General features: G+C 48.2%; 1 protein-coding gene across 5 annotated transcripts in view; it reads left to right on the forward strand.

The window, feature by feature from the left end:
* Nucleotides 1–26,178, forward strand: part of FUBP3 (far upstream element binding protein 3) — a 217,507-nt gene that overhangs the window by 34,636 nt on the left and 156,693 nt on the right. For 4 of the 5 annotated variants that reach the window (XM_069237058.1, XM_069237062.1, XM_069237059.1 and 1 more), the window contains exons 2-4: nt 5,140–5,248; nt 11,624–11,657; nt 12,584–12,633. In XM_069237058.1, coding sequence (XP_069093159.1) covers nt 5,140–5,248; nt 11,624–11,657; nt 12,584–12,633 — 193 coding nt within the window. The remainder of the gene's footprint in view (nt 1–5,139; nt 5,249–11,623; nt 11,658–12,583; nt 12,634–26,178) is intronic. The other variant, XM_069237061.1, reaches the window with a different exon arrangement.

Consider the following 26,178-nt stretch of genomic DNA (forward strand, 5'->3'; position numbering starts at 1 on the left):
GGCAAGTGACAGGCATGTTCTTTGTAGTGTACTTCCCAATATTGGGCACCTTTTTTCTGTTTCAATGTAGTCTGATCACTGTCCTGAACCCATTCCAGGATATGTTTGAGATCCTGGCAGGTATTAGGTTAGTTGTCCCTGTTGCTTGAGACCTCTCTGGTATAAGGTAAATATCGGTGTTAAGTCTGGAATTTGTGGGTCTGAATTGATGGCAGCAGTTCAGGTGGACACTTGGGTTTAACTAAATAATTGTCTGTGGCATGCAAGTTTACCACTACATGAACAGGCGCAGTTATTTTTTATTTTATTTTTTTAACTTATAAATGTGAAGAGCAGCCTGATACCTAAATCTGGTTTACCTGATATACCTGTGAATTTCCAACTAACTGGTATGAGGATTAAAACTGTCATACTCTGCCTAGGTAGCCATGATTTAAATATCAACCCAGGGACTCCCGGTCAGTCAGTGCTTTTCTTTATCTCTTAGACAAAATATCGTCAGAGAGCCTGAACATGGGAGTCTAGATCACCTGGCATGATGGACTCAGCCGGGCACTGGACTCAAATGTTGCGCTTGGAGCGATTCTGTAGGGTGTCTATTTTGTCCTGTAGAGTGAGTTGACCCCCTCTAATTTTTCAATACGGGCTGTCCTAACAAAATTCTCCATGATGTGGTTCACCACCGTTGACTCCGTAGTAATCTGGCGCTCATCTGACTCGAGGATTGATCAGGGTTGGAGATAGCTCTGATGAAATCTGGGTGTACGAATGTGAGGTCCTTACAGAGTTCAGAAAGCAGGAGCTGCATGTCTTCCTTAGTTGTGGGAGTCTGAGCTCTTGCCGGAGGCTGGGTCAGTGAGGCACTCCCTTCTGAATAGGGCAGCACAGGCTTTTGAAGCATGCTGCGAATGGAGGGGGGGGGGGGGGGTCTCCTCACGTTATCTGCTGCTGCAGGGAGTCCCATCGCCCCTCTGGTGAGTGCCTATTTCACTCTGTCCTTCTGGTGTCGTTTTCTAGCCTCTGCCTTCTGGGGCATGCCTGAAGTTTAGGCTCACCAACAGTCCTTCATCCATCAAGCCAGTCACATATATCCTCTGGCGTTGTGGAGTGCCAGGTTTGCTTTCAGTCGCTACTTGTAGCTTTGCATGAAAGATCATGGAGTATTTGATTTCGTGGTCTTTCAGGGCGCTCAACTTCAAAAAAGCTGTGGCTCATACTTTGGACTTTAAGCCTAAAGTCCAGAAAGAAGGTGATGACCTTTTTCATAGGTAAGGGGTGGGGGCACCATCTACAGTATGACATTGCAATCTCGATAGTTGAATATTCAGGCTATTATTGGGGGAGGTAGTTTACCTGGCGTGGGCTGGGTGTTGGGGACTCAATGGGCACGTTCTTCCGAGAAGTTATTGGAAAGGCCAAAGGGTTGCAGGATTTTCAGTATAAGGCCCTTGCCAAACAGATTTCCGGCAGGCCCCTCGTCACATTCAGGTACTCCAGTTACACGAATATTGTTGTGCCTTGAGCGGCTTCCATAGTCTTCTAGCAGCCTCCAGGGCTGTGGGGGTGGCTCACGGCTCCTTGACCTGGGCTTTGTCTCGAGGCTAGCAGTGGGGTCTGCCTTCACTAGTGTGACTTCCATTGTGACTAAGTCGTTTCTGTCCTCCAGAGAGGCAGGTGTGCCCTGAACTGCTGCCTATTGTGAGCGCGGCTCGCCCTCCAGGACACTGGATCCTTTGAAGCTCACCTGTCCAGAGGCCACGCAGGCTACTCTTTGGGGAGTGCATATTTGTCAAGCTTAATCCGATGAGCACCTCTGTCTGCAGCCATTTTTAGCTGGTCACCCCACAGTTTCACCCCTTTGGCGTCACTGAGGTCAAGTGCTGGGGAGAGGAGGGATGAAGGGGTCACTGCTGCAGTACTCACAGCCTCCCTTATGTGTCCAGGGGCCTTTCTACAAACTGTTGTGCCACCGTCAGACTGTGCAGGGAAGCGTGGAGGGAAAGGTCAGAACCCCCACGTCTTCCAAGTCCAGCACATATTTACGTGGGCAGCACCCCCTGATCGGCTCCTAGAGCTCTTGCCAGGCAAAACATCTCTAAGGTGGGGCTACGAATCTGTGTCGCCATGCTCACATCACACAACTGACTCGCGAGGCTTGTAGAAACAGCACAGCTCCCCCACCTGGATGCGGAGGTCCACACAGGGGCTCCACCCAGGGGCCCCGTGTCCAGTGTGTGTGGTGGGCCCTTTTGTTGTTCTCACTGTGCCAGCAGTCTCTGCTCTGCATGGAGCAGTCCTGGGGCCTCATGGCCTTCAGCTCCACCTTTCCCTGCTGGCTGTGGCTTCCGTTACAGGGCCTCACTCGGCCACGAGGTCCATTCTGCCCCTTGACTGCGCCCGACACGGAGAAAACCACAGGGTCTGCCTGCCCGGGTTGCCTCCACCCACAGCAGCAAAGCTGTCTTGGGAGCAGACGCTCTGGTCCGAAGGCAGCCATGCGGCCCCACTCCTCCACTGCCGATGTCCCCAGGGGCGCCTCCACCCCCTGCATGGTCCAAAGCAGCTCCTGGAGGTGTCTCAGCCTCCGGGCACTCGTAATCCAGCCTTGCTCTCTTGTCTGCTATTTCATCCACAGCCTATTCCGTACGCAAACTCGGGACTTTGCCATGCTGCACAGGCCTCTCCATGAGATCTCCCCCTAGGTCAGCTCGGAACGAGCATGATCAGGGCAGGGATTTCAGGGCCCACTCTAGCAAGCAGCCATCTTGCTCGGCAGCTGGCCATGCTGCAAGTGAGTACTTATTTGTCACCAATAAAACCACTTGCATTTCCTGCAACCTGTTGTGGGGAGAGACATTAAACAGATGTCACAAGCCCCTGTTGCGGATCCACACAGCAAGTCCCTGCCCAAATTCTTCTCAGTTACAATTGGAAGAATGTGACACCATTTTGGGGTTGCAGTGAGGCAGATGGACTGAGACAACCTTGTTTTGGGGCCCTGCTAGCGGGAGAGTTCATGTGAAGCTTGGCAAGGAGGGCCACCCCAACACAAGGTGCCCCTAGAACCACCAACCAGACACAGCACTATCTTCAAGGTTAGGAGTGGCAATTTACATTAGCATATCTGCTTGAAAATGTCTCCCTAATATTTTCAAACAGTCACTGCCTTTGGTATCACTTGCATAGCTTCTGAGAATAATGCAATCACTGTATGCACCAAGAACCATTGTTCGGACCTATTCTGCTTTAACCAGGTTCCCAAGGATATAAGGGCCTCTTGTAACAAGGTGTATGAAAATTAGCTCATGTCTGTGCCAAGGCTGATGGGCCTCTTTCTCCATTCATTTCTGTAGTTTTGTTAAAATTTATATTTGTAGTGGGCTATTTTTTTTTTTTTTTTTTTGTCTACTTGAATTGTAAATGTGTTTTTTTTTTTCTTTTTTTTTTTTCAATTAATACTTTCAAAATGTTAGTGCATGTTGCGTATGTTTTCAAAAAACATAAGTTAATTTTGCCAGTGTTTGGACATTCTTTCTACCATGTGCACTAGTAACCAGCAAGCCCAGTGCACTTCTGAGGCACGCAGTGTATCCCACTGGAATAAGGTGGTGATGGCACCCTACCTTCATTTACATTTGTCCACCGACTAATTTCCACCTAAACAAATGATGCATCCCTTTTCTGCATCTAGATGTTTCCCAGCCCAAGAATCCTATACACCTTTGACGTCTTCCAGTTTTTACCTAGGTGGGACCACGCCTTTGTGTTGGACAGACCAAGAGTTGAAGACTTATTGATACAATTGTACTCCTAGCTGCAGTTCTGTCCAATATTGACAAGTTGAGAGATTTCCTGTCGGTGTTTGATGCATAGGAGAGTCCCTCTCGCCTTGTAAACTCTTCCAGAGCGACGACAGCTTAGGTAGATTATTTTTCTCAGAGGTTTGTAGGCCGGAGGCATCTCTTAAGACATTCCTTCCGCAGAGATACAAAGTCTGGCCAGGGGCTGCCTCTGCCCCTTCTATGTTCTGTGCAGTGATATCTACTCGCCGAAACACAGGCAATCAAGTCCACGGTGACTCCATTACTACTGGCCACAGGTTCTCTATCAGCAACCTTTAACCATCGCCAAGAGCCTAAACGAAACCATCGATTGGCTCCCCTTTTAAAGCTGTGCATCTGCCTAGTGAATTCAGACCTCCATGAAGTATAGCATGTTTCTGCTGCATGGTGAAGTTATTGATGCTTTATATATTGCATCATGCATTTCATCTGCTAGTACCATGCGCCTAAGTGCAGCACATCAAGCAGCTCAGTTTCTTGCAATACACGTTTTAGTAAACGCCCCCCCCCCCCCCCCGCCTTCTCAAATAAGTGTAGCTAAATAAGGTGGTTTCTTTTGTTTATACATGTCTATAATACCGGAAATGTATTTTTAAACGTCTTGGTTAGGCACATCGGAACACTAAAGTGAAAGCACTCTAGGTAACTCTAGAGCAAATGGTGTCTGTGTGCCGTAGATGTACCGAGGGGTGAATAGAAGGTGTGATATGGGCCTGGGTGTCCCATGGTGGATTGGGCTTTTGAAGTGTTGAAGTTCACCTTCAACAGGTGTCTGTTTTTGCTTTTGCAACATCAGTAGCTGGGGGTATGTTTCTGCCATTGGAGATACTTCAGTCGTACAAAAGCCTCTCTTTGCTAGATGTCTTCGGTATAGTTTTTCATAGTGTTGGTGATGCTTTTGGTCGATCTCTGCCTTGTGTGGTTGTCTTGCTTTTGAGACATCGGCAGGGCCCTGTGCTTTAGGCATAAATTATTGTTTAATCTGAAACGTGGGAGTGGGGGGGGTTTGGGGGGGCGCATTGGCACAGCAGTCTGTGAAGCCTCCAGGATGGGACGTTTGTGGTTTCCCAACTTCAGGTGCTTATAGACTGATTAGATCACTGGAATCCGTTTTATGCTAGTACCTTCAACTTGAGGATGAGGGGAATCCATTGACCAAGGTCTAGGTGCCCAAGGTTCTTTTAATATTATTTTTGAACAGGGAGGAGAGGGTGGGAGATTAGAGGGCAGGGGTATTTCGGGGAGCATAATTTGTGTAAAATGGCACACAAACTTGTTTCATTTTTCTGTTGAACAGATAGCTGCTAAAATCGGCGATGGTATGCCCCACATGAACAACTCTACACCCTTGGTGGACCCCTCTGTGTACGGCTATGGTGTTCAGAAGAGACCCATGGATGATGGAGGTACCTCGCCATGCTTGCGCGCCTTGTCTCCACTACAGCTGATTAATAGTTACCGGCCATTGAATGGGATGACTTTAAGAAAAGAAGCAGGTCATAGCTGAACTTCAGAAAAGTTTCCTCAAAGTAAACTTAGTAACTAGATTGCAAATGCCTAGTTTATATCTATATTTCAGTAGATCCTGTTGTGAAGATTGTGTGATTTGGAATTTTTCACTTCTACTTTTCAGTTTCTTAACCATTGAGATCAGTTGCTTCCTAGGGCACTGCTGAGCCTTGCTTGCCCTCCCAGGGTGGGGTGGGGTGTCTCGCTTAGTTACTACCGGGTATGGGCCTGGCTGACAGTGACAAAGTCTTAAAAATATGAGTTTCTTCTAAAGCTCTGCTTACAGTCCCTCACACTAAACAGTGGCTTTATATACCCAGTACACCCACTTGTACCTAGATACTGGGCAGATGTCTTGCTTAAGAAAGATAGTGATTTGGGGTTTTGTTCAGTGCTTTTATTTTTTTCCCCTTTGCTGTTTTCGCCTGCCCTAGTGTACAGATGGTTTGTCTGCCCCATCTACTCTTAGCTCACTTTATATAATAATTCGAAAACGATTCTCCTCCCCCCCTCCCCCCCCCCCCAAATTAGGCTACATAGGTATAGACTTGACTTTTTATACACAGTTCTTAAAAAAAAAAAAAAAAAAGGACCTTCCTTGGTGAGTAATCTCTTCTGGGCAGACCTCCCAGTCCACAGGGGAGAAGGGACTGGAGCAAATGAGCACCTCTTGTGTCCTTGCTGAGGGATGCTTCTTTCTCTTGGCGCTCAGTAATTACACACGGTTGGCGGACTAGGGTGTGTCTAGAGTCTCTCCTAGAGAAGATGCAGGTTATAAGAGGCAAGATGTGAGCGCCCAAGCAGTGACACAACATGGTGAGAAACGCAGCGGTCGGAGGTGCGTCCATAGCACGGTGTGTTGTCAAGACATTGTCTCCAAGGAAAACAAACCGTCAAACCTGTTCTTGTACCTTGAGTTTTCCTTGTGTTCTAGTGGTGTCTCCAAGCTACTGAGAAACGTCTAGTAATTTGGGTCTGTTTGTTGGCAAGCGCTTCTGTTTTTAGATGGGGCGGGGAGGGCATACATAGTGCAGTGTGCACCCTAGATGGGTGTGTGCCCTCTCCCCCACGCATTCTGTAGGGCTTACTTGCTTATATCCCTGAGCCTGTCCCCAAAGACAACACCCTGATCATTTGCTCTGTTTTTGACTTTTTTTTCTTTTTTTTTTTCTTCACCATGTTGCTCTGCTGAGCACCACCAAGGAGTGGCAGTCGTTTATCTGCTCTTAGTGGATTTACTTAGCTTTTTTTTCTGAGTTTTTTTTCTTGTTTTTTGTTGTTGTTGTAGGCTGGCTGCACTTGCTGTGTATCTATAGACATGGACCCACGCCCATCCTGCTTGTGTAGTAAACCTGCTTTTGAGTCCATCCTGTGTGTGTGTGTGTGTGTGTGTGTGTGTGTATATATGTATGTATGTATGTATATATATATATATATATATATATATATATATATATATATATATATAGTGCGCTTCCATGCCCATCCTGTGTGGGTCGGTGCCCGTACTGTGCTAGTGTTCAGGGATTTTGGGTCAGTGTCCGTGCTGCTAGGATGTAGGGATCGTGGTTCAATGCCATGCTGCTCAGATAAAGGGATCGTGCCCATGCTGCTATGCTGTAGAGATGGTGGTTCAGTGCCCACAAAGCTAAGGTGTAGGGTGTGCAAATCGGTGCCCATCCTGTTGGGGTGTAGGGATTGTGCCCTTCCTGCCTTGGGTGTAAGGGGGTAGTGCCTGTGCTGCCTACATGTAGGGAGTCATGGCTCAGTTCCCCTGCTGCTAGGCTGCAGGGACCATGGTCTGGTGCCCACCCTGCTTGTGTTTAATGAACAGGGTTCTGCACCATCCTGCTCTGTGTGGTAAAGTCAACATGTGCTCTTGATGCTGTTCCATCCTCTGATTTGCTGCCTGGAGTCATGTGATGCTGGATGGTGATCCTTGTCTGCTATCTTCTGTGTATTGGGTTTTAATTCCAGCCCTCCCATTGGTTATAAGGGATGGAGCTTTGTCATTCTGACTGCTCAGATGAGTTGTGGCTCCTTTTTTTTTTTTTTTTCTGTCGGATGTTACCTTGGGCCCTTACTTCTGGCCCTTTTTATTGTGACCATGAGTTCAGTTGCCTCCACTTGGCTTCCCAGTGTGTAATGATGCTCACTCATTCCTGCCGTGTGTTTCGGATCTCGCCCCGGCCCTTCCTTGCTCTGTGAGCTCCAAGAGCCTCCTTGTCTCAGATGCCCTAGTGCTCCAAAGTGGGTCTATTAGATGCTGCTCTAGTCTAAGCCTTTCAGCCTTTGCATTGGGTATTTGCCACTTAGATATTTTTGCGTGTACTGTGCCTCAGAGCCGGTTTTTAATGTAAATGGAATTAAGTTTTACTCCCTCAGTTTTCCCAGAATTCTGCACAAGTTACATCCTTGAGACCTATGTATATGTGACGTTACTCCAAGCCTTTCCTGTTGAGTATTTGGAATGTCCCTGCTGTGCCTTCTGAGAATTCCTGGTTCCATTCATGTGAAGGCACTTCGGAGTAGATATCTCTACGTAGTTTACCTTTGCGCTAGTGACAATTACTGCCAAATCTATTTTTAATTTTTTATTTTTCCCCCTCTATAGGGAACCCCTATTCCTCAAACCCACCAGTTTTGTGATCCTATTTCATTCCTTCTTTCTTACAGGAACGAGACTGCAATATCTCTTCCCCTAAAGAATAAATCTCTGTCCATGTCCTCGGTTTTAATGTGTAGAAAGTCTGTGGATACAAAAAAAAGAGGCTTTTTTGAAAGTGTTAAGCCATCTGGCATTTCTGCCTTCCTTCACTCACTCCTTGCCTCCTGTAAAGAGGCATAAGAAATATTTATTCAGATGCAGATTTGGTTGAGTGTAATTCACCTTTATGTGAATATCCACAGTGGGGTTATGTTGATAAAAATGTTGCCTTAGCACGCGACCCAAACATACCTGAGAGCTGTCCCCTATGTATTTAGCATTGTTTGAAGTCCAAAGTTTATTTTTTTTCTTAAAGCTGATCACTTCCAGTTAAGTACTCTAACACCTACACCCTGTAGCCCTCATAGTAGTCTCCTCGCTTTCTCATTCAGACTAAGCCGTTCACTTTCCTCAATCCATGACCCTAAAACTCACCAAAACAATCCTGCCCAAACTGTCACCTTCAGCTTGCCCCTTTTTGCCCTAGGTTAAGGAGTATACTTGACCCTGCCCCTCACCTAAGCAGAAGGTTTCGTTTTCCATTCCCAGATACATTGTCTTGTTTATACGGATGCTAATGCAGCCAGACCCTGTTTGTTCCCTGGCTTAGCCGTTTTTGCAGACCCAGCCAGGTCCAACTTTAGCGTCTGATGCGAGTGAGATTGCTAAAGATGGCTGTTTGCGAGGTCGCAGCATTGTCTGTAGTTTGACAGTCAGTGAGCAGGCGGACTAAATGGGCATTGACTAAGTCAACAGGTCTCGTCTTTAAAATGTGAGAGATAAGCTATTGTCTTTGGCAATGCTAGTTTGTAAAGCATGGTGAAAACATACTTTTTGTTTAAGTCCGAATGGCCATCACTGCCTATCCCCTAGGCTCCCAGACGCTCCTCTTGGAAGGGTGTCTGTCCGAGTGTGATGCACTCTGCTCCCATCCTTTAGGGTGCTCTGCCTGGGGCAGTGGTTCAGTTCACATCAGTCATTGGCTCTCTTGCCCTGTGAATGACTGGAGTTCCGATTACCTGAACATGACGTTGTGTTGGCCAGTCCTTTAGTTTTCAGTGTTCTCCTTTCATTTTTGTCTCCTCTTTTATATATTTTTTTTCTTAAGAGAGAACTATTGCTGTCTAGCTAGTGCTGGTGGGTTGCTTGTCACTCATGTCCCCTGCAGTGAACCACATCCCACGTGCCTCGTCTCTAAGCCAGGCGACCATCCGGGGAGGCTGTTGTCCATAGTGTTTCATTGCCTTAGGAGCTTTAAAACGGTGACAGATTGTATACGAAACCTCTGCAAGACGGGCACCAGTTTCATTCCTGGAACCATGCGCCTGCCTTGTTTAGACGTCGGCGTGCTTTCTTTTTTTTTTTTCTTTGAATTTATCTTGAATATGTTGTTGAACTTATTTTATTGCAGCGGTGTCAGAGGGTGAATGCAAGAATAAGCCGGTGAATGAATGGATTTATGAGTACAAATGAGTGCCAGAGCATAAGTACGATGACTTTGAGTGCCTAATCCATGCAGTGACAGAAGGCGCTTTCATTCATAAACTAGACCAGAGGCGTAACGAAACAGCCTTCTCTTTCCTTTCTTTCACTTATTTTCATCTTTCCGCTGGTTATACTCTTTTTTTTTTTTTTTTTTTTTTTTGTATTTACTTATTGTACTTTTTTGTGTTTTGTCCTTTCTTCCTCCATTATTTTCTCCCTGTCTGTCCTCATTTTAGTTTTTCTATTTTTTTCTTTTCTTTCTTTCTTTGTTTCTGCTGTACTCTTCCTTTTCTTTTCCCACTACTTCCTTTGTCATTCTTTCTTCCTCTTGTGACATTCATTCCATTCGCTGGTTTTCTTCCTCTTTCGGTTTCTTAATTTCTCTCCATCTCCTTTCTTTTGCTCCTTTTCCGGTTCATTTTCTCACAATTTTCTCCTCTTTCCCGGTTTCTCTGCTTTCCTTATTTTCCTTTCTTTCCTTCCTTTTTCTCTCATGCCGTCATTTTTACCTTTCTTTCTCTTTAAATCTTTTCTTCCTCTACTTTTTTTCTCACATTCTTTCTCCCTCTCCATTTTGTCTCTTTTTCACTTTCTCAGCAGCAAAGGGACAACACTGGTTCTAAGAGACCCCAAATGTAAACCTTGTGCAGTAAAGCTCCTGTGCCATTAATGTTTTATACTCTTTGCTTGGGTTATTTGACATCTGTGTTTATTTATCGTGTTCCTATACCAGGTAGTAGCTCACAACATTTTTGAATGTTCAGACTTCGCTCTCACTATAGGTAAGGTTGCAGGTTCCCCCCCCCCCCCCCCCCCCACACACACACACACACACACACACACACACACACACACACACAGACAATCCAAGCTTGTCCCAACTCTATACGGGGTTTCACAGCAGCATTTTAGGCTTGCATCTTGGTAGCCCAGTTACGGCTGGGTCTTCTGCTCGTGGAGGACTCAATGCAGGAAATAGCGCCAGATCTGCTTCAGTTTCTGCTGGGCAATGCTAGGCCTGAGGTCTCTGACACTAAGGCGTTGTTGGGGGAATGAGTGACCAAGTCTGTTTCTGTAGGGAGAAGCTTTATATGCCAATAGTAACTGTTGGAGCTCTCTCATGCAATGTATTACTCAGTAGCCTCTGAGAACAGAAGAGAGATCAGCGTTTCAAACCAAACCAGCTTTCTTTCCCCGGCGCCCATGCCAAGCCTGCTCTCTGCACGTGTGCCCTGGAAGAATGAGTCATCGCCCATGTGAAGTGGAAAGCGCTTCCTGAATAGGTGCACTTGGCCTCAAACAGATCATAAGGTCCCACCGTTGCCCGCCCATCCCTGACCCTTTGCTCACCTTTCCTCACGCCATTAAAAATCTATTAACTGCAGCTCGAGTTTTTCCTTCCAGAAAAGTGCTGCCCTTGGAGGATATTTCCTTGGTTATGAGCTGATGCAGTTGTGTCCTACAGGTCACCGTGTATTTTTCATCTCAGTCACTCGTGTTGAAGTCATGAAGCGGATTTAATGCCCCTTGTAGCTTCCTCTTTCCCTTGAGACTTTAAATGCTTTGTAGGCGATCAGCAAGGAGCGTCACAACAGGTTTCCCTTTGTAGCCCCTTCACTAGTAGGAAGTGGGTCCGGAGCCTGCAGACCAGCTAGGCGCAGGGTGCCCTATTGATTGGCATCCATGGGCCCCCTCTGCAGAGCCCCCTTGACCCGTGTTGGCGTTTGCCAGGCTGCTTCACCATTACATCATGGCTAATTTGGTTGGGATTGAGGGGCAGCGAGGGAAGCCGCAATAGGCTCTACTCTCGCCTCATTGTTGGAGTGGCCGGGGTGGTATTCAGCATCCCTGCAGGAGGGCCCACGGATCAATGTCCTATCATCTGTCCAGCTGGACTTCGGGCTGATCAAGAAGTCTCCCCCTGTCTCAGATCACATAACGTATTCATTCCAACCATTCAGACCAAATGACCGCCTTGCCGCCGCTTTTCTTAATGGCCTGCGCGCCTTCTCTGAGCCTCAAGTTAGTTTATCCGTGATAATGCGTTGATTTTTCTGCTCTCTTCCTTTCTCCGCCACAGTGGGTAACCAGTTAGGAGGCTTGATACATCAAAGGTAAGCCCGGGTTATGTTTTATTATTTATTGATCAGCTGTTAATTGTTTATTGAACTGCCATCTGGATGCGAGAGTTGGGGAAAGGAGGGCTTGAGGGTTGGAGGATCAGCGGGCCTGAATTCTCCATGCTCTGCTTGTCGATAAGCTTCCTAGAGACACCATGGCCTTGGGGAAGAGGGGGGGGAAGCATGTATGTGGGTCTTGCAGCTTTCAGAGAGGACCGTTCTGCAGTGGGAGCAGAGGGGACGGGAGAAATTAATCCGGGTAACTTTATCCCTTCCTCTCCGCTTTGTAAGGCCACCAGTTCCTGAGCGGGGTGCGCCCGGGTGTCAGCGTCTCATTAAAAAGTACCACTTGAGGAGGCTTTGTGAAATGTTTGTGATTTCTTTCCACTACCAGCTGTGGGGTGTTGCCAGCATTTCATTTCAGTGGTAGAGTTACTTTGGTGTTGCTGGCTGTCCCTTCAAATCCAGTGCCTGTTGGGTATCTGAGAATGCATGGTCTGCCCCACAAGGTGGGAGCGTGTAGTTTAAGGTAGCCTTGATCCATCTGATCATGGCAGTGGACGGCTTCTGGAGCATGTGTCCCTTGGACCCTGGTCTTGGACCCTGGTCTTTTCACACATCTGCGCCATCTGATTTTGGGTGGCCTTGTCCCACGCTTCAGCGCTTAGAGTGAGTTTGCAAGCAGGGATCCCTGGGCCTAGACAGTATGTGGTTACCCTTGGCCACTTCAAGAGTTTGCGAGAAAAGGGTAAATCTCCAAACCAGCGCCTCCTGCTCCTTTCACTTGGGTTTTTCAGGAAATAAAGGTTGGCGCAGTGAGCTTTTAGGTGATTGGGGGATGGGTGATGGTAAACTGGGACCAGTGGGGTGATGCTGGTGTATATCTGTAATTATTTATGGAATACATTTCTTTCTTTCAGAGCGGTAATTACAGAAGAATTCAAAGTGCCAGATAAAATGGTTGGCTTCAGTAAGTACCTGTTTGTGGTTTCTGCCATACTGCGTGGGCTAGGTCTGTGTCTGATTGCAGAATCACAGCTCGTTTCTTAAAGGCTGATGCTTAGCGATTCGTCGAAAGAAATGTGGCCAAAGGGTGGCCTCGGTTTTGGTACCGAAGGCTCAAACGACCTCTACGTTGTAGTACATGGATTTATAGAATGAAGTAATGCTGACTTTGAGGGTTGGCCTGTGATCTTGCAGGTGCGTTTTGATGCTGGTTCTCTCGTGACACCTTGTGATCAAACTCCAGTCTCTTATCTGTTTGCATAACTAAGAAGAATTCCCCTCTCCCCCCCTCTTCTGCGTTTCAATGTGAGTAGCAGCCTGGGTTTTCGTTTTGCAGCAAAATGTCAATTTGCTGCAACCCCCACCTAGTGGAAATTGACATCTTTCTTTATCTTTTATATTTTGAAATATTGACTTATTCTAACGAGCCGTCCTTTTGCATATATGGCATTTATTCCATCTGCTTTCCAGAATGAGTATGACTAACTTTGCGTCAGTCCCACGCTGAGTGTGCAGGTCGTTCTGCCCAGTACGTCCTCACTAGACTGCCTCATTCCTTTCCTGTGTGCCATCTGTCTCTTCGACTGAAGAGATACACATGGTCTTAGCATGTCTCTTTGAAAAATGACTCTATGTAATCCCGGTCTGGTGGGTCAGTGCACTAATGCAACCACTGTAGGGATCTCCATGTAACCTCTGGGTCACGAGTTCAAACCCCAGCAGGGCCAACTCATTGTGTTCCTTCTGAGATGGGTAAAATACGTGCCAGTGCTTTGGGCATGAATAAAAATGGGTTATTAACGTGCTTTACGAACATGTTCTGTTAATCTGCACCCCCTGGCACTGACCATTCTTCAGGTTTGTCACTGAGTTCAGGATTTCTTTAACGATGGTTTTCCTTTATATTCTCTGCCTCCAGATGGGGCTTTAAAAGTGGCTGTTAATTGAAACAGAGTTGGTCTGGTGTCCACCCCAAACTCCCCACCTGCCATAGAGAAGTTTGGGAAAGCTGGATATTTAGTCCTGTGGGAAGACCCAAGTAAAATTACCCACATCTCTGACGATGCAGAGAGTGGCCTATTTTGTCTTAGGAGCACAGTCCAGCCTAATTCTTGATGTCTCTACAGTGGTCAGTGAAACAGGTTTAGTTGATGCTGTGTGGCAGGGGTCCTATTTAATGCAAATTTGCAATAAGCAGTTAAAGGTGTCGTGGGATCACACAGCCAGTACTCCTAGAATATGTAGGTTGAGGCTCGCATTGTACAGCAGCCTCTCTCCCCCCCCCCCCCCCCCCCCCACACGCACACATACATATTGTAGGAAGTTGGCTCTGTATGTGCTATTTCAAAGTAAGGAATAGCATGCACAGAGTCCCAGGGTTCCCCTTAGAGGTAAGATAGTAGATAGTGGCAAAAAGAGATAATACTAATGCTCTATTTTGTGGTAGTGTGGTCGAGCAGTAGGCTTATCAAAGGAGTAGTGTTAAGCATTTGTTGTACATACACACAGGCAATAAATGAGGAACACACACTCAGAGACAAATCCAGCCAATAGGTTTTGTTATAGAAAAATATCTTTTCTTAGTTTATTTTAAGAACCACAGGTTCAAATTCTACATGTAATATCTCATTTGAAAGGTATTGCAGGTAAGTACTTTAGGAACTTTGAATCATTACATTAGCATGTATACTTTTTACATAAAACACAATAAGCTGTTTTAAAAGTGGACACTTAGTGCAATTTTCACAGTTCCTGGGGGAGGTAAGTTTTTGTTAGTTTTGTCAGGTAAGTAAATCACTTACAAGTCTCAGGTTTGGGTCCAAGGTAGCCCCCCGTTGGGGGTTCAGAGCAACCCCAAAGTTACCACACCAGCAGCTCAGGGCCGGTCAGGTGCAGAGGTCAAAGAGGTGTCCAAAACGCATAGGCTGCAATGGAGAGAAGGGGGTGCCCCGGTTCCGGTCTGCCAGCAGTTAAGTACCCGCGTCTTCGGAGGGCAGACCAGGGGGGTTTTGTAGGGCACCGGGGGGGACACAAGTTCACACAAAAAGTACACCCTCAGCGGCACTGGGGCGGCCGGGTGCAGTGTAGAAACAAGCGTCGGGTTTTCAATGTAAATCGATGAGAGATCAAGGGATCTCTTCAGCGGTGCAGGCAGGCAAGGGGGGGGCTCCTCGGGGTAGCCACCACCTGGGCAAGGGAGAGGGCCTCCTGGGGGTCACTCCTGCACAGGAGTTCCGTTCCTTCCGGTGCTGGGGGCTGCGGGTGCAGGGTCTTTTCCAGCCGTCGGGACTTTAGGTTCAGGCAGTCGCGGTCAGGGGGAGCCTCGGGATTCCCTCTGCAGGCGTCGCTGTGGGGGCTCGGGGGGGACAACTTTGGTTACTCACGGTCTCTGAGTCGCCGGAGGGTCCTCCCTGAGGTGTTGGTTCTCCACCAGTCGAGTCGGGGTCGCCGGGTGCAGTGTTGCAAGTCTCACGCTTCTTGCGGGGAGTTGCAGGGGTCTTTAAATCTGCTCCTCGAAACAAAGTTGCAGTTCTTTTGGAGCAGTGCCGCTGTCCTCGGGAGTTTCTTGGTCTCTTGGAAGTAGGGCAGTCCTCTGAGGATTCAGAGGTCGCTGGTCCTGGAGAAAGCGTCGCTGGAGCAGGGTTCTTTAGAAGGCAGGAGACAGGCCGGTAGGACTGGGGCCAAAGCAGTTGGTGTCTTTCTTCTTCTGCAGGGGTTTTCAGCTCAGCAGTCTTCTTCTTCAGTAGGTTGCAGGAATCTAAAATCTTAGGTTCAGGGAAGCCCTTAAATACTAAATTTAAGGGCGTGTTTAGGTCTGGGGGGGGTTAGTAGCCAATGGCTACTAGCCCTGAGGGTGGGTACACCCTCTTTGTGCCCCCTCCCAAGGGGAGGGGGTCACATCCCTAATCCTATTGGGGGAATCCTCCATCTGCAAGATGGAGGATTTCTAAAAGTTAGTCACTTCAGCTCAGGACACCTTAGGGGCTGTCCTGACTGGCCAGTGACTCCTCCTTGTTGTTTTCTTTGTTTCCTCCAGCCTTGCCGCCAAAAGTGGGGGCCGGGCCGGAGGGGGCGGGCAACTCCACTAGCTGGAGTGTCCTGCGGTGCTGTGACAAAGGGGTGAGCCTTTGAGGCTCACCGCCAGGTGTTACAGCTCCTGCCTGGGGGAGGTGTTAGCATCTCCACCCAGTGCAGGCTTTGTTACTGGCCTCAGAGTGACAAAGGCACTCTCCCCATGGGGCCAGCAACATGTCTCTAGTGTGGCAGGCTGCTGGAACCAGTCAGCCTACACAGATAGTCGGTTAAGTTTCAGGGGGCACCTCTAAGGTGCCCTCTGTGGTGTATTTTACAATAAAATGTACACTGGCATCAGTGTGCATTTATTGTGCTGAGAAGTTTGATACCAAACTTCCCAGTTTTCAGTGTAGCCATTATGGTGCTGTGGAGTTCGTGTAAAACAGACTCCCAGACCATATACTCTTATGGCTACCCTGCACTTACAATGTCTAAGGTATTGCTTAGACACTGTAGGGGCACAGTGCTCATGCACTGGTGCCCTCACCTATGGTATAGTGCACCCTGCCTTAGGGCTGTAAGGCCTACTAGAGGGGTGACTCATCTATACCTGCATAGGCAGTGAGAGGCTGGCATGGCACCCTGAGGGGAGTGCCATGTCGACTTACTCGTTTTGTTCTCACCAGCACACACAAGCTGGCAAGCAGTGTGTCTGTGCTGAGTGAGGGGTCTCCAGGGTGGCATAAGACATGCTGCAGCCCTTAGAGACCTTCCCTGGCATCAGGGCCCTTGGTACCAGAGGTACCAGTTACAAGGGACTTATCTGGATGCCAGGGTGTGCCAATTGTGGAATCAAAAGTACAGGTTAGGGAAAGAACACTGGTGCTGGGGCCTGGTTAGCAGGCCTCAGCACACTTCCAATTCAAAACATAGCATCAGCAAAGGCAAAAAGTCAGGGGGTAACCATGCCAAGGAGGCATTTCCTTACACAACCCCCCCCCCCCCAAACGAAAGAGGATGAGACTAACCTTTCCCAAGAGAGTCTTCATTTTCTAAGTGGAAGAACCTGGAAAGGCCATCTGCATTGGCATGGGCAGTCCCAGGTCTGTGTTCCACTATAAAGTCCATTCCCTGTAGGGAGATGGACCACCTCAACAGTTTTGGATTTTCACCTTTCATTTGCATCGGCCTTCTGAGAGGTCTGTGGTCAGTCTGAACTAGGAAGTGAGTACCAAAGAGGTATGGTCTCAACTTCTTCAGGGACCAAACCACAGCAAAGGCCTCCCTCTCAATGGCACTCCAACGTTGCTCCCTGGGGAGTAACCTCCTGCTAATGAAAGCAACAGGCTGGTCAAGGCCATCATCATTTGTTTGGGACAAAACTACCCCTATCCCATGTTCAGAGGCATCTGTTTGCACAATGAATTGCTTGGAGTAATCTGGAGCTTTTAGAACTGGTGCTGTGCACATAGCTTGCTTCAGGGTGTCAAAGGCCTGTTGGCATTCTACAGTCCAGTTTACTTTCTTGGGCATTTTCTTGGAGGTGAGTTCTGTGAGGGCTGTCATAATGGATCCATATCCCTTCACAAACCTCCTATAGTACCCAGTTAAGCCAAGGAATGCCCTGACTTGAGTCTGGGTTTTTGGAGCTGCCCAGTCCAGGATAGTCTGGATCTTAGGCTGGAGTGGCTGAACTTGGCCTCCACCTACAAGGTGTCCCAAGTAAACCACAGTTCCCTGCCCTATCTGGCATTTGGATGCCTTGATAGAGAGGCCTGCAGATTGCAGAGCCTTCAAAACCTTCTTCAGGTGGACCAGGTGATCCTGCCAGGTGGAGCTGAAGACAGCAATATCATCAAGATAAGCTGCACTAAAGGATTCCAACCCAGCAAGGACTTGATTCACCAACCTTTGGAAGGTGGCAGGGGCATTCTTTAAACCAAAGGGCATAACAGTGAACTGATAATGCCCATCAGGTGTGGAGAATGCTGTCTTTTCTTTTGCTCCAGGGCCATTTTGATTTGCCAGTACCCTGCTGTTAAGTCAAAGGTACTTACGAATTTGGCAGCCTCTAATTTGTCTATTAGCTCATCAGCTCTAGGAATGGGATGAGCATCTGTCTTGGGGACAGAGTTGAGACCTCTGTAGTCCACACAAAACCTCATCTCTCTCTTTCCTTCTTTGGTGTGAGGTTTGGGGACTAAGACCACTGGGCTAGCCCAGGGGCTGTCAGAGTACTCAATTACTCCCAATTCCAGCATCTTGTGGACTTCCACCTTGATGCTTTCCTTAACTTGGTCAGACTGTCTAAATATTTTGTTTTTGACAGGCATGCTGTCTCCTGTGTCCACATCATGGGTACACAGGTGTGTCTGACCAGGGGTTAGGGAAAAGAGTTCAGCAAACTGTTGCAGGACCTTCCTACAGTCAGCCTGCTGTTGGCCAGAGAGGGTGTCTGAGTAGATCACTCCATCCACTGAGCCATCTTTAGGGTCTGATGAGAGGAGATCAGGGAGAGGTTCACTCTCAGCTTCCTGGTCCTCATCTGTTACCATCAACAGATTTACATCAGCCCTGTCATGGAAGAGCTTAAGGCGGTACACATGGATCACCCTCTTGGGGCTCCTGTTTGTGCCCAGGTCCACCAGGTAGGTGACCTGACTCTTCCTCTCTAGTACTGGGTAAGGGCCACTCCATTTGTCCTGAAGTGCCCTGGGAGCCACAGGCTCCAGAACCCAGACTTTCTGCCCTGGTTGGAATTCAACCAGTGCAGCCTTTTGGTCATACCACAACTTCTGGAGTTGTTGGCTGGCCTCAAGGTTTTTACTTGCCTTTTCCATGTACTCTGCCATCCTTGAGCGAAGGCCAAGTACATAGTCCACTATGTCTTGTTTAGGCTCATGAAGAGGTCTCTCCCAGCCTTCTTTAACAAGAGCAAGTGGTCCCCTTACAGGGTGGCCGAACAGAAGTTCAAAGGGTGAGAATCCTACTCCCTTCTGTGGCACCTCTCTGTAAGCGAAAAGCAGACATGGCAAGAGGACATCCCATCTCCTTTTGAGTTTTTCTGGGAGCCCCATGATCATGCCCTTTAATGTCTTGTTGAATCTCTCAACAAGGCCATTAGTTTGTGGATGATATGGTGTAGTGAATTTGTAAGTCACTCCACACTCATTCCACATGTGTTTTAGGTATGCTGACATGAAGTTGGTACCTCTGTCAGACACCACCTCCTTAGGGAAGCCCACTCTGGTAAAGATACCAATGAGGGCCTTGGCTACTGCAGGGGCAGTAGTCGACCTAAGGGGAATAGCTTCAGGATACCTAGTAGCATGATCCACTACTACTAGGATATACATATTTCCTGAGGCTGTGGGAGGTTCTAGTGGACCAACTATGTCCACACCCACTCTTTCAAAGGGGACCCCCACCACTGGAAGTGGAATGAGGGGGGCCTTTGGATGCCCACATGTCTTACCACTGGCTTGACAGGTGGGGCAGGAGAGGCAAAACTCCTTAACCTTCTGGGACATATTGGGCCAGTAGAAGTGGTTGACTAACCTCTCCCACGTCTTGGTTTGTCCCAAATGCCCAGCAAGGGGAATATCATGGGCTAAGGTCAGAATAAACTCTCTGAACGACTGAGGCACTACCACTCTCCTAGTGGCACCAGGTTTGGGATCTCTTGCCTCAGTGTACAGGAGTCCATCTTCCCAATAGACCCTATGTGTTCCATTTTTCTTGCCTTTGGACTCTTCAGCAGCTTGCTGCCTAAGGTCTTCAAGAGAGGGACAGGTTTCTTGTCCCTTACACAACTCTTCCCTTGAGGGTCCCCCTGGGCCCAAGAGCTCAACCTGATAAGGTTCCAGCTCCATAGGCTCAGTTCCCTCAGAGGGCAGAACTTCTTCCTGAGAAGAGAGGTTCTCTTTTTGGTGTTGTGTTGCAGCTGGTTTCCCAGCTGACTTTCCTTTTCTCTTGGTAGGCTGGGCCATTTTTCCAGACTCCAGCTCTACTTTTTCACCCTGAGCCTTGCATTGTGCCCTTGTCTTGACACACACCAGTTCAGGGATACCCAGCATGGCTGCATGGGTTTTCAGTTCTACCTCAGCCCATGCTGAGGACTCCAGGTCATTTCCAAGCAAACAGTCTACTGGGATATTTGAGGAGACCACCACCTGTTTCAGGCCATTGACCCCTCCCCACTCTAAAGTTACCATAGCCATGGGATGTACTTTAGTCTGATTGTCAGCGTTGGTGACTGGATAAGTTTGTCCAGCCAGGTATTGGCCAGGGGAAACCAGTTTCTCTGTCACCATGGTGACACTGGCACCTGTATCCCTCAGGCCCTCTACACTTGTCCCATTAATTAAGAGCTGCTGCCTGTATTTTTGCATGTTAGGGGGCCAGGCAGCCAGTGTGGCTAAATCCACCCCACCCTCAGAGACTAATGTAGCTTCAGTGTGACACCTGATTTGCTCTGGGCACACTGTTGATCCCACTTGGAGACTGGCCATTCCAGTTTTAGCTGGATGGGAGTTAGAAGTGGTATCTTTCTTGGGACAGGCCTTGTCTCCAGTTTGGTGTCCAGACTGACTACAGTTTCGACACCAGGCCTTTTTGGGATCAAAGTTTTTACCCTTGTACCCAGAATTGTTTTGTGAAGAGGCTCTGGGCCCACCCTCCTGTGCAGGTTTTTGGGGGCCTGTAGAAGACTCTTTACTATTTTTGTTTTTGGCTGTCTCACCACCTTTCCCCTGGGGAGGTTTTGTGACTCCTTTCTTTTGGTCACCCCCTGTGGAAGTTTTGGACACCCTAGTCTTGACCCAATGGTCCGCCTTCTTTCCCAATTCTTGGGGAGAAATTGGTCCTAGGTCCACCAGATGCTGATGCAGTTTATCATTGAAACAATTACTTAATAGGTGTTCTTTCACAAATAAATTGTACAGCCCATCATAATCATTTACACCATTGCCTTGAATCCAACCATCTAGTGTTTTTACTGAGTAGTCTACAAAGTCAACCCAGGTCTGGCTCGAGGATTTTTGAGCCCCCCTGAATCTAATCCTATACTCCTCAGTGGAGAATCCAAAGCCCTCAATCAGGGTACCCTTCATGAGGTCATAAGATTCTGCATCTTTTTTAGAGAGTGTGAGGAGTCTATCCCTACACTTTCCTGTGAACATTTCCCAAAGGAGAGCACCCCAGTGAGATTTGTTCACTTTTCTGGTTTCACAAGCCCTCTCAAAAGCTGTGAACCATTTGGTGATGTCATCACCATCTTCATATTTAGTTACAATCCCTTTGGGGATTTTCAACATGTCAGGAGAATCTCTGACCCTATTTATGTTGCTGCCACCATTGATGTGTCCTAGGCCCATCTCTTGTCTTTCCCTTTCTATGGCTAGGATCTGTCTTTCCAAAGCCAATCTTTTGGCCATCCTGGCTAACTGGATGTCCTCTTCACTGGAGTTATCCTCCGTGATTTCCGAGGTGCTGGTCCCTCCTGTGAGGGAGCCAGCATCTCTGACTAGTATTTTTGGAGTCAGGGCTTGAGAAGCCCTGTCCTCCCTAGATAGGACTGGTAGGGGGGAATCTTCCTCCAATTCACTATCATCTTCATCTGTGTTATCCACAGAGGGGTTGGCTCTATCATACTCTGCCAACAGCTCCTGGAGCTGTAGTTTGGTAGGTCTGGAGCCCATTGTTATTTTTCTTATTTTACAGAGTGACCTTAGCTCTTTCATCTGGAGATGGAGGTAAGGTGTGGTGTCGAGTTCCACCACATTCATATCTGTACTAGACATTATTCTTCTAAAAGTTGGAATGCTTTTTAAGAATCTAAAACTGGTTCTAGAATCTAATTCAAACTTTTACAAACTTTTAAACTCTAAAAAGAAATGCTAACAGGGACTAACACAAGGCCCTAGCAGGACTTTAAAGACTTTAGAAAAATTTCAAATTGCAAAAAATCAAGTTCTAATGACAATTTTTGGAATTTGTCGTGTGATCAAGTATTGTCTGAGTAGTCCAGCAAATGCAAAGTCTTGTACCCCACCGCTGATCCACCAATGTAGGAAGTTGGCTCTGTATGTGCTATTTCAAAGTAAGGAATAGCATGCACAGAGTCCCAGGGTTCCCCTTAGAGGTAAGATAGTAGATAGTGGCAAAAAGAGATAATACTAATGCTCTATTTCGTGGTAGTGTGGTCGAGCAGTAGGCTTATCAAAGGAGTAGTGTTAAGCATTTGTTGTACATACACACAGGCAATAAATGAGGAACACACACTCAGAGACAAATCCAGCCAATAGGTTTTGTTATAGAAAAATATATTTTCTTAGTTTATTTTAAGAACCACAGGTTCAAATTCTACATGTAATATCTCATTTGAAAGGTATTGCAGGTAAGTACTTTAGGAACTTTGAATCATTACATTAGCATGTATACTTTTTACATAAAACACAATAAGCTGTTTTAAAAGTGGACACTTAGTGCAATTTTCACAGTTCCTGGGGGAGGTAAGTTTTTGTTAGTTTTGTCAGGTAAGTAAATCACTTACAAGTCTCAGGTTTGGGTCCAAGGTAGCCCCCCCGTTGGGGGTTCAGAGCAACCCCAAAGTTACCACACCAGCAGCTCGGGCCGGTCAGGTGCAGAGGTCAAAGAGGTGCCCAAAACGCATAGGCTGCAATGGAGAGAAGGGGGTGCCCCGGTTCCGGTCTGCCAGCAGGTAAGTACCCGCGTCTTCGGAGGGCAGACCAGGGAGGTTTTGTAGGGCACCGGGGGGACACAAGTTCACACAAAAAGTACACCCTCAGCGGCACTGGGACGGCCGGGTGCAGTGTAGAAACAAGCGTCGGGTTTTCAATGTAAATCAATGAGAGATCAAGGGATCTCTTCAGCGGTGCAGGCAGGCAAGGGGGGGGCTCCTCGGGGTAGCCACCACCTGGGCAAGGGAGAGGGCCTCCTGGGGGTCACTCCTGCACAGGAGTTCTGTTCCTTCCGGTGCTGGGGGCTGCGGGTGCAGGGTCTTTTCCAGCCGTCGGGACTTTAGGTTCAGGCAGTCGCGGTCAGGGGGAGCCTCAGGATTCCCTCTGCAGGCGTCGCTGTGGGGGCTCAGTGGGGACAACTTTGGTTACTCACGGTCTCGGAGTCGCCGGAGGGTCCTCCCTGAGGTGTTGGTTCTCCACCAGTCGAGTCGGGGTCGCCGGGTGCAGTGTTGCAAGTCTCACGCTTCTTGCGGGGAGTTGCAGGGGTCTTTAAATCTACTCCTTCGAAACAAAGTTGCAGTTCTTTTGGAGCAGTGCCGCTGTCCTCGGGAGTTTCTTGGTCTCTTGGAAGTAGGGCAGTCCTCTGAGGATTCAGAGGTCGCTGGTCCTGGAGAAAGCGTCGCTGGAGCAGGGTTCTTTAGAAGGCAGGAGACAGGCCGGTAGGACTGGGGCCAAAGCAGTTGGTGTCTTCTTTCTTCTTCTGCAGGGGTTTTCAGCTCAGCAGTCTTCTTCTTCTGTAAGTTGCAGGAATCTAAAATCTTAGGTTCAGGGAAGCCCTTAAATACTAAATTTAAGGGCGTGTTTAGGTCTGGGGGGTTAGTAGGCAATGGCTACTAGCCCTGAGGGTGGGTACACCCTCTTTGTGCCCCCTCCCAAGGGGAGGCGGTCACATCCCTAATCCTATTGGGGGAATCCTCCATCTGCAAGATGGAGGATTTCTAAAAGTTAGTCACTTCAGCTCAGGACACCTTAGGGGCTGTCCTGACTGGCCAGTGACTCCTCCTTGTTGTTTTCTTTGTTTCCTCCAGCCTTGCCGCCAAAAGTGGGGGCCGTGGCCTGAGGGGGCGGGCAACTCCACTAAGCTGGAGTGTCCTGCGGTGCTGTGACAAAGGGGTGAGCCTTTGAGGCTCACCGCCAGGTGTTACAGCTCCTGCCTGGGGGAGGTGTTAGCATCTCCACCCAGTGCAGGCTTTGTTACTGGCCTCAGAGTGACAAAGGCACTCTCCCCATGGGGCCAGCAACATGTCTCTAGTGTGGCAGGCTGCTGGAACCAGTCAGCCTACACAGATAGTCGGTTAAGTTTCAGGGGCACCTCTAAGGTGCCCTCTGTGGTGTATTTTACAATAAAATGTACACTGGCATCAGTGTGCATTTATTGTGCTGAGAAGTTTGATACCAAACTTCCCAGTTTTCAGTGTAGCCATTATGGTGCTGTGGAGTTCGTGTAAAACAGACTCCCAGACCATATACTCTTATGGCTACCCTGCACTTACAATGTCTAAGGTATTGCTTAGACACTGTAGGGGCACAGTGCTGATGCACTGGTGCCCTCACCTATGGTATAGTGCACCCTGCCTTAGGGCTGTAAGGCCTACTAGAGGGGTGACTCATCTATACCTGCATAGGCAGTGAGAGGCTGGCATGGCACCCTGAGGGGAGTGCCATGTCGACTTACTCGTTTTGTTCTCACCAGCACACACAAGCTGGCAAGCAGTGTGTCTGTGCTGAGTGAGGGGTCTCCAGGGTGGCATAAGACATGCTGCAGCCCTTAGAGACCTTCCCTGGCATCAGGGCCCTTGGTACCAGAGGTACCAGTTACAAGGGACTTATCTGGATGCCAGGGTGTGCCAATTGTGGAATCAAAAGTACAGGTTAGGGAAAGAACACTGGTGCTGGGGCCTGGTTAGCAGGCCTCAGCACTCTTCCAATTCAAAACATAGCATCAGCAAAGGCAAAAAGTCAGGGGGTAACCATGCCAAGGAGGCATTTCCTTACACATATATATACCCACACACTCTTTCCCCCTCGCCAATCTATGAACTACAGGTATCCTTTGGAGCAGGGCATCGAGCACCAGCTATGGATCCAAACATCGGGTGGCACGGCTTCAACTCTAGCACTATTGAGGTTCTGACAACCACTCCATCACCTTGTGCCAGCAGCAGTCCTTGCCCTAAAGTAGCCCTTACTGCCTCCTATGTGGGGCAAGACTTCCATTTCAGAGTTATGTACGCAGAGCGCAAGCAGCGTCAGTTCATTTCAGAAACTAGCAGCTGTTAAAACCCTGTCAGTAACCTTAAATATCAAAGCTCCTCATCTGTCGAACAGGTATACTAACCAGTGCGGTTCAAGCCCAGAATTCTTACAACTGATTTTCATAGTAGTCTTGGAGTTGTATACCCTGGCAAGCATTACAAAGTTTCTTCTCTCAGAGCACTGGTCCCTACTGACTCCCCTGGATGTAAGTGGGCCCTGAGACTTTGTATCCTGCTTTAACGATGCCTGCCAGTGTCACTTACCTTTGGACTGTAGTCACGACGGTGGCGCGAAATAACACGTGCTGAAATACCTTAGTCTTCAGTAATAATTACTGACCCTCGTGGGTGATGAGCGCGCTCTATAAATCTTGTTTGAGTGAATAAATCTGGGAAGAAGCAAAGGTTTTATAGGTACAGGGAGACTGTCTAGGATTGGCAACCCACACTCTTTGCAGTCCGCCTATATATTGTAATGATATGTTAGTGTTTTTTCAATCTGCTCGTAAAGTAGATTCCACCACGTAGGTGTCCAAGGCTGTTCTCGTGGACTCCCCACACAAGCATGAGGTTTAAATTTGACCTTCACTCAACTAGTCCTGGTGCCTTCTAGCCGGTGAAATGTCCTCCCAGACTATCGGGTCCCGCAGCCTACCCTGAGATGCAATGCCATCCCGCTTTGCTTTTAAAGTGCATGATGGAGTTGTAGGGGGACGTAGAGCAGATGATGCCCAAGATGCTTCGGAATTGTTTGGAGATTTGAAGTGGGTCTCTCCTCCTCTGCCTACTTTGGTATCTCTAGCATGCTTGGAGTGTGTTGAGCGGCCTGATCGTGCCTAAGCCGTGAAGCCCTCTTATGTGGCATGTTTGCATTGTCTTCACTTCTTCTAAGTGTCCTTCTATCCTGGGACTTCCAATGGACTTGGTCCGTTCCCACTGCAACAGAGTCTGCGGTGGCGATCACTCAAAGGGCCACCTCCCATAAAGAGAGACTGAAGTGGTCAGGAAGTACCTTTACATTGGGAAATGCCAAACGTAAATAGATGAACTCCTTACCTGCACTCCTCAACGTGACCCGGCCTAGAGCCAACCTACTGTAATGCCACGAGGAATGAGTACATGGAGGGAGTTGCTGGAGGAGGCACGCGATTGAGCTCTCCGAGATGTAGAGCAGTGTCTAACGTTCCTGCACCATCTAACACTGCCAGGGCCAGACTCCGCTTATATTGCTGTGGAAGTAAAAGTGGAGTACCTACCTTTAGAGTTCAGGGATTAGAGTTGGAGCAGATTGTGTTCATAGGAAAGTCGGGCACAACAATTTGCCTTTTACACTCCTCTGTTTAGAGAACCTCACCAAACGTGATGGGAAGGGAGAGCTTCTTGATGACTTAAGGTGCCCGCCTCTCTGGGTGCTGAGATGCTGCCCGCCTCTCTGGGTGCTGAGATGCTGCCCGCCTCTCTGGGTGCTGGGATGCTGCC

Source organism: Pleurodeles waltl, chromosome 6 (assembly GCF_031143425.1).
Source record: "Pleurodeles waltl isolate 20211129_DDA chromosome 6, aPleWal1.hap1.20221129, whole genome shotgun sequence".
NCBI lineage: Eukaryota > Metazoa > Chordata > Amphibia > Caudata > Salamandridae > Pleurodeles > Pleurodeles waltl.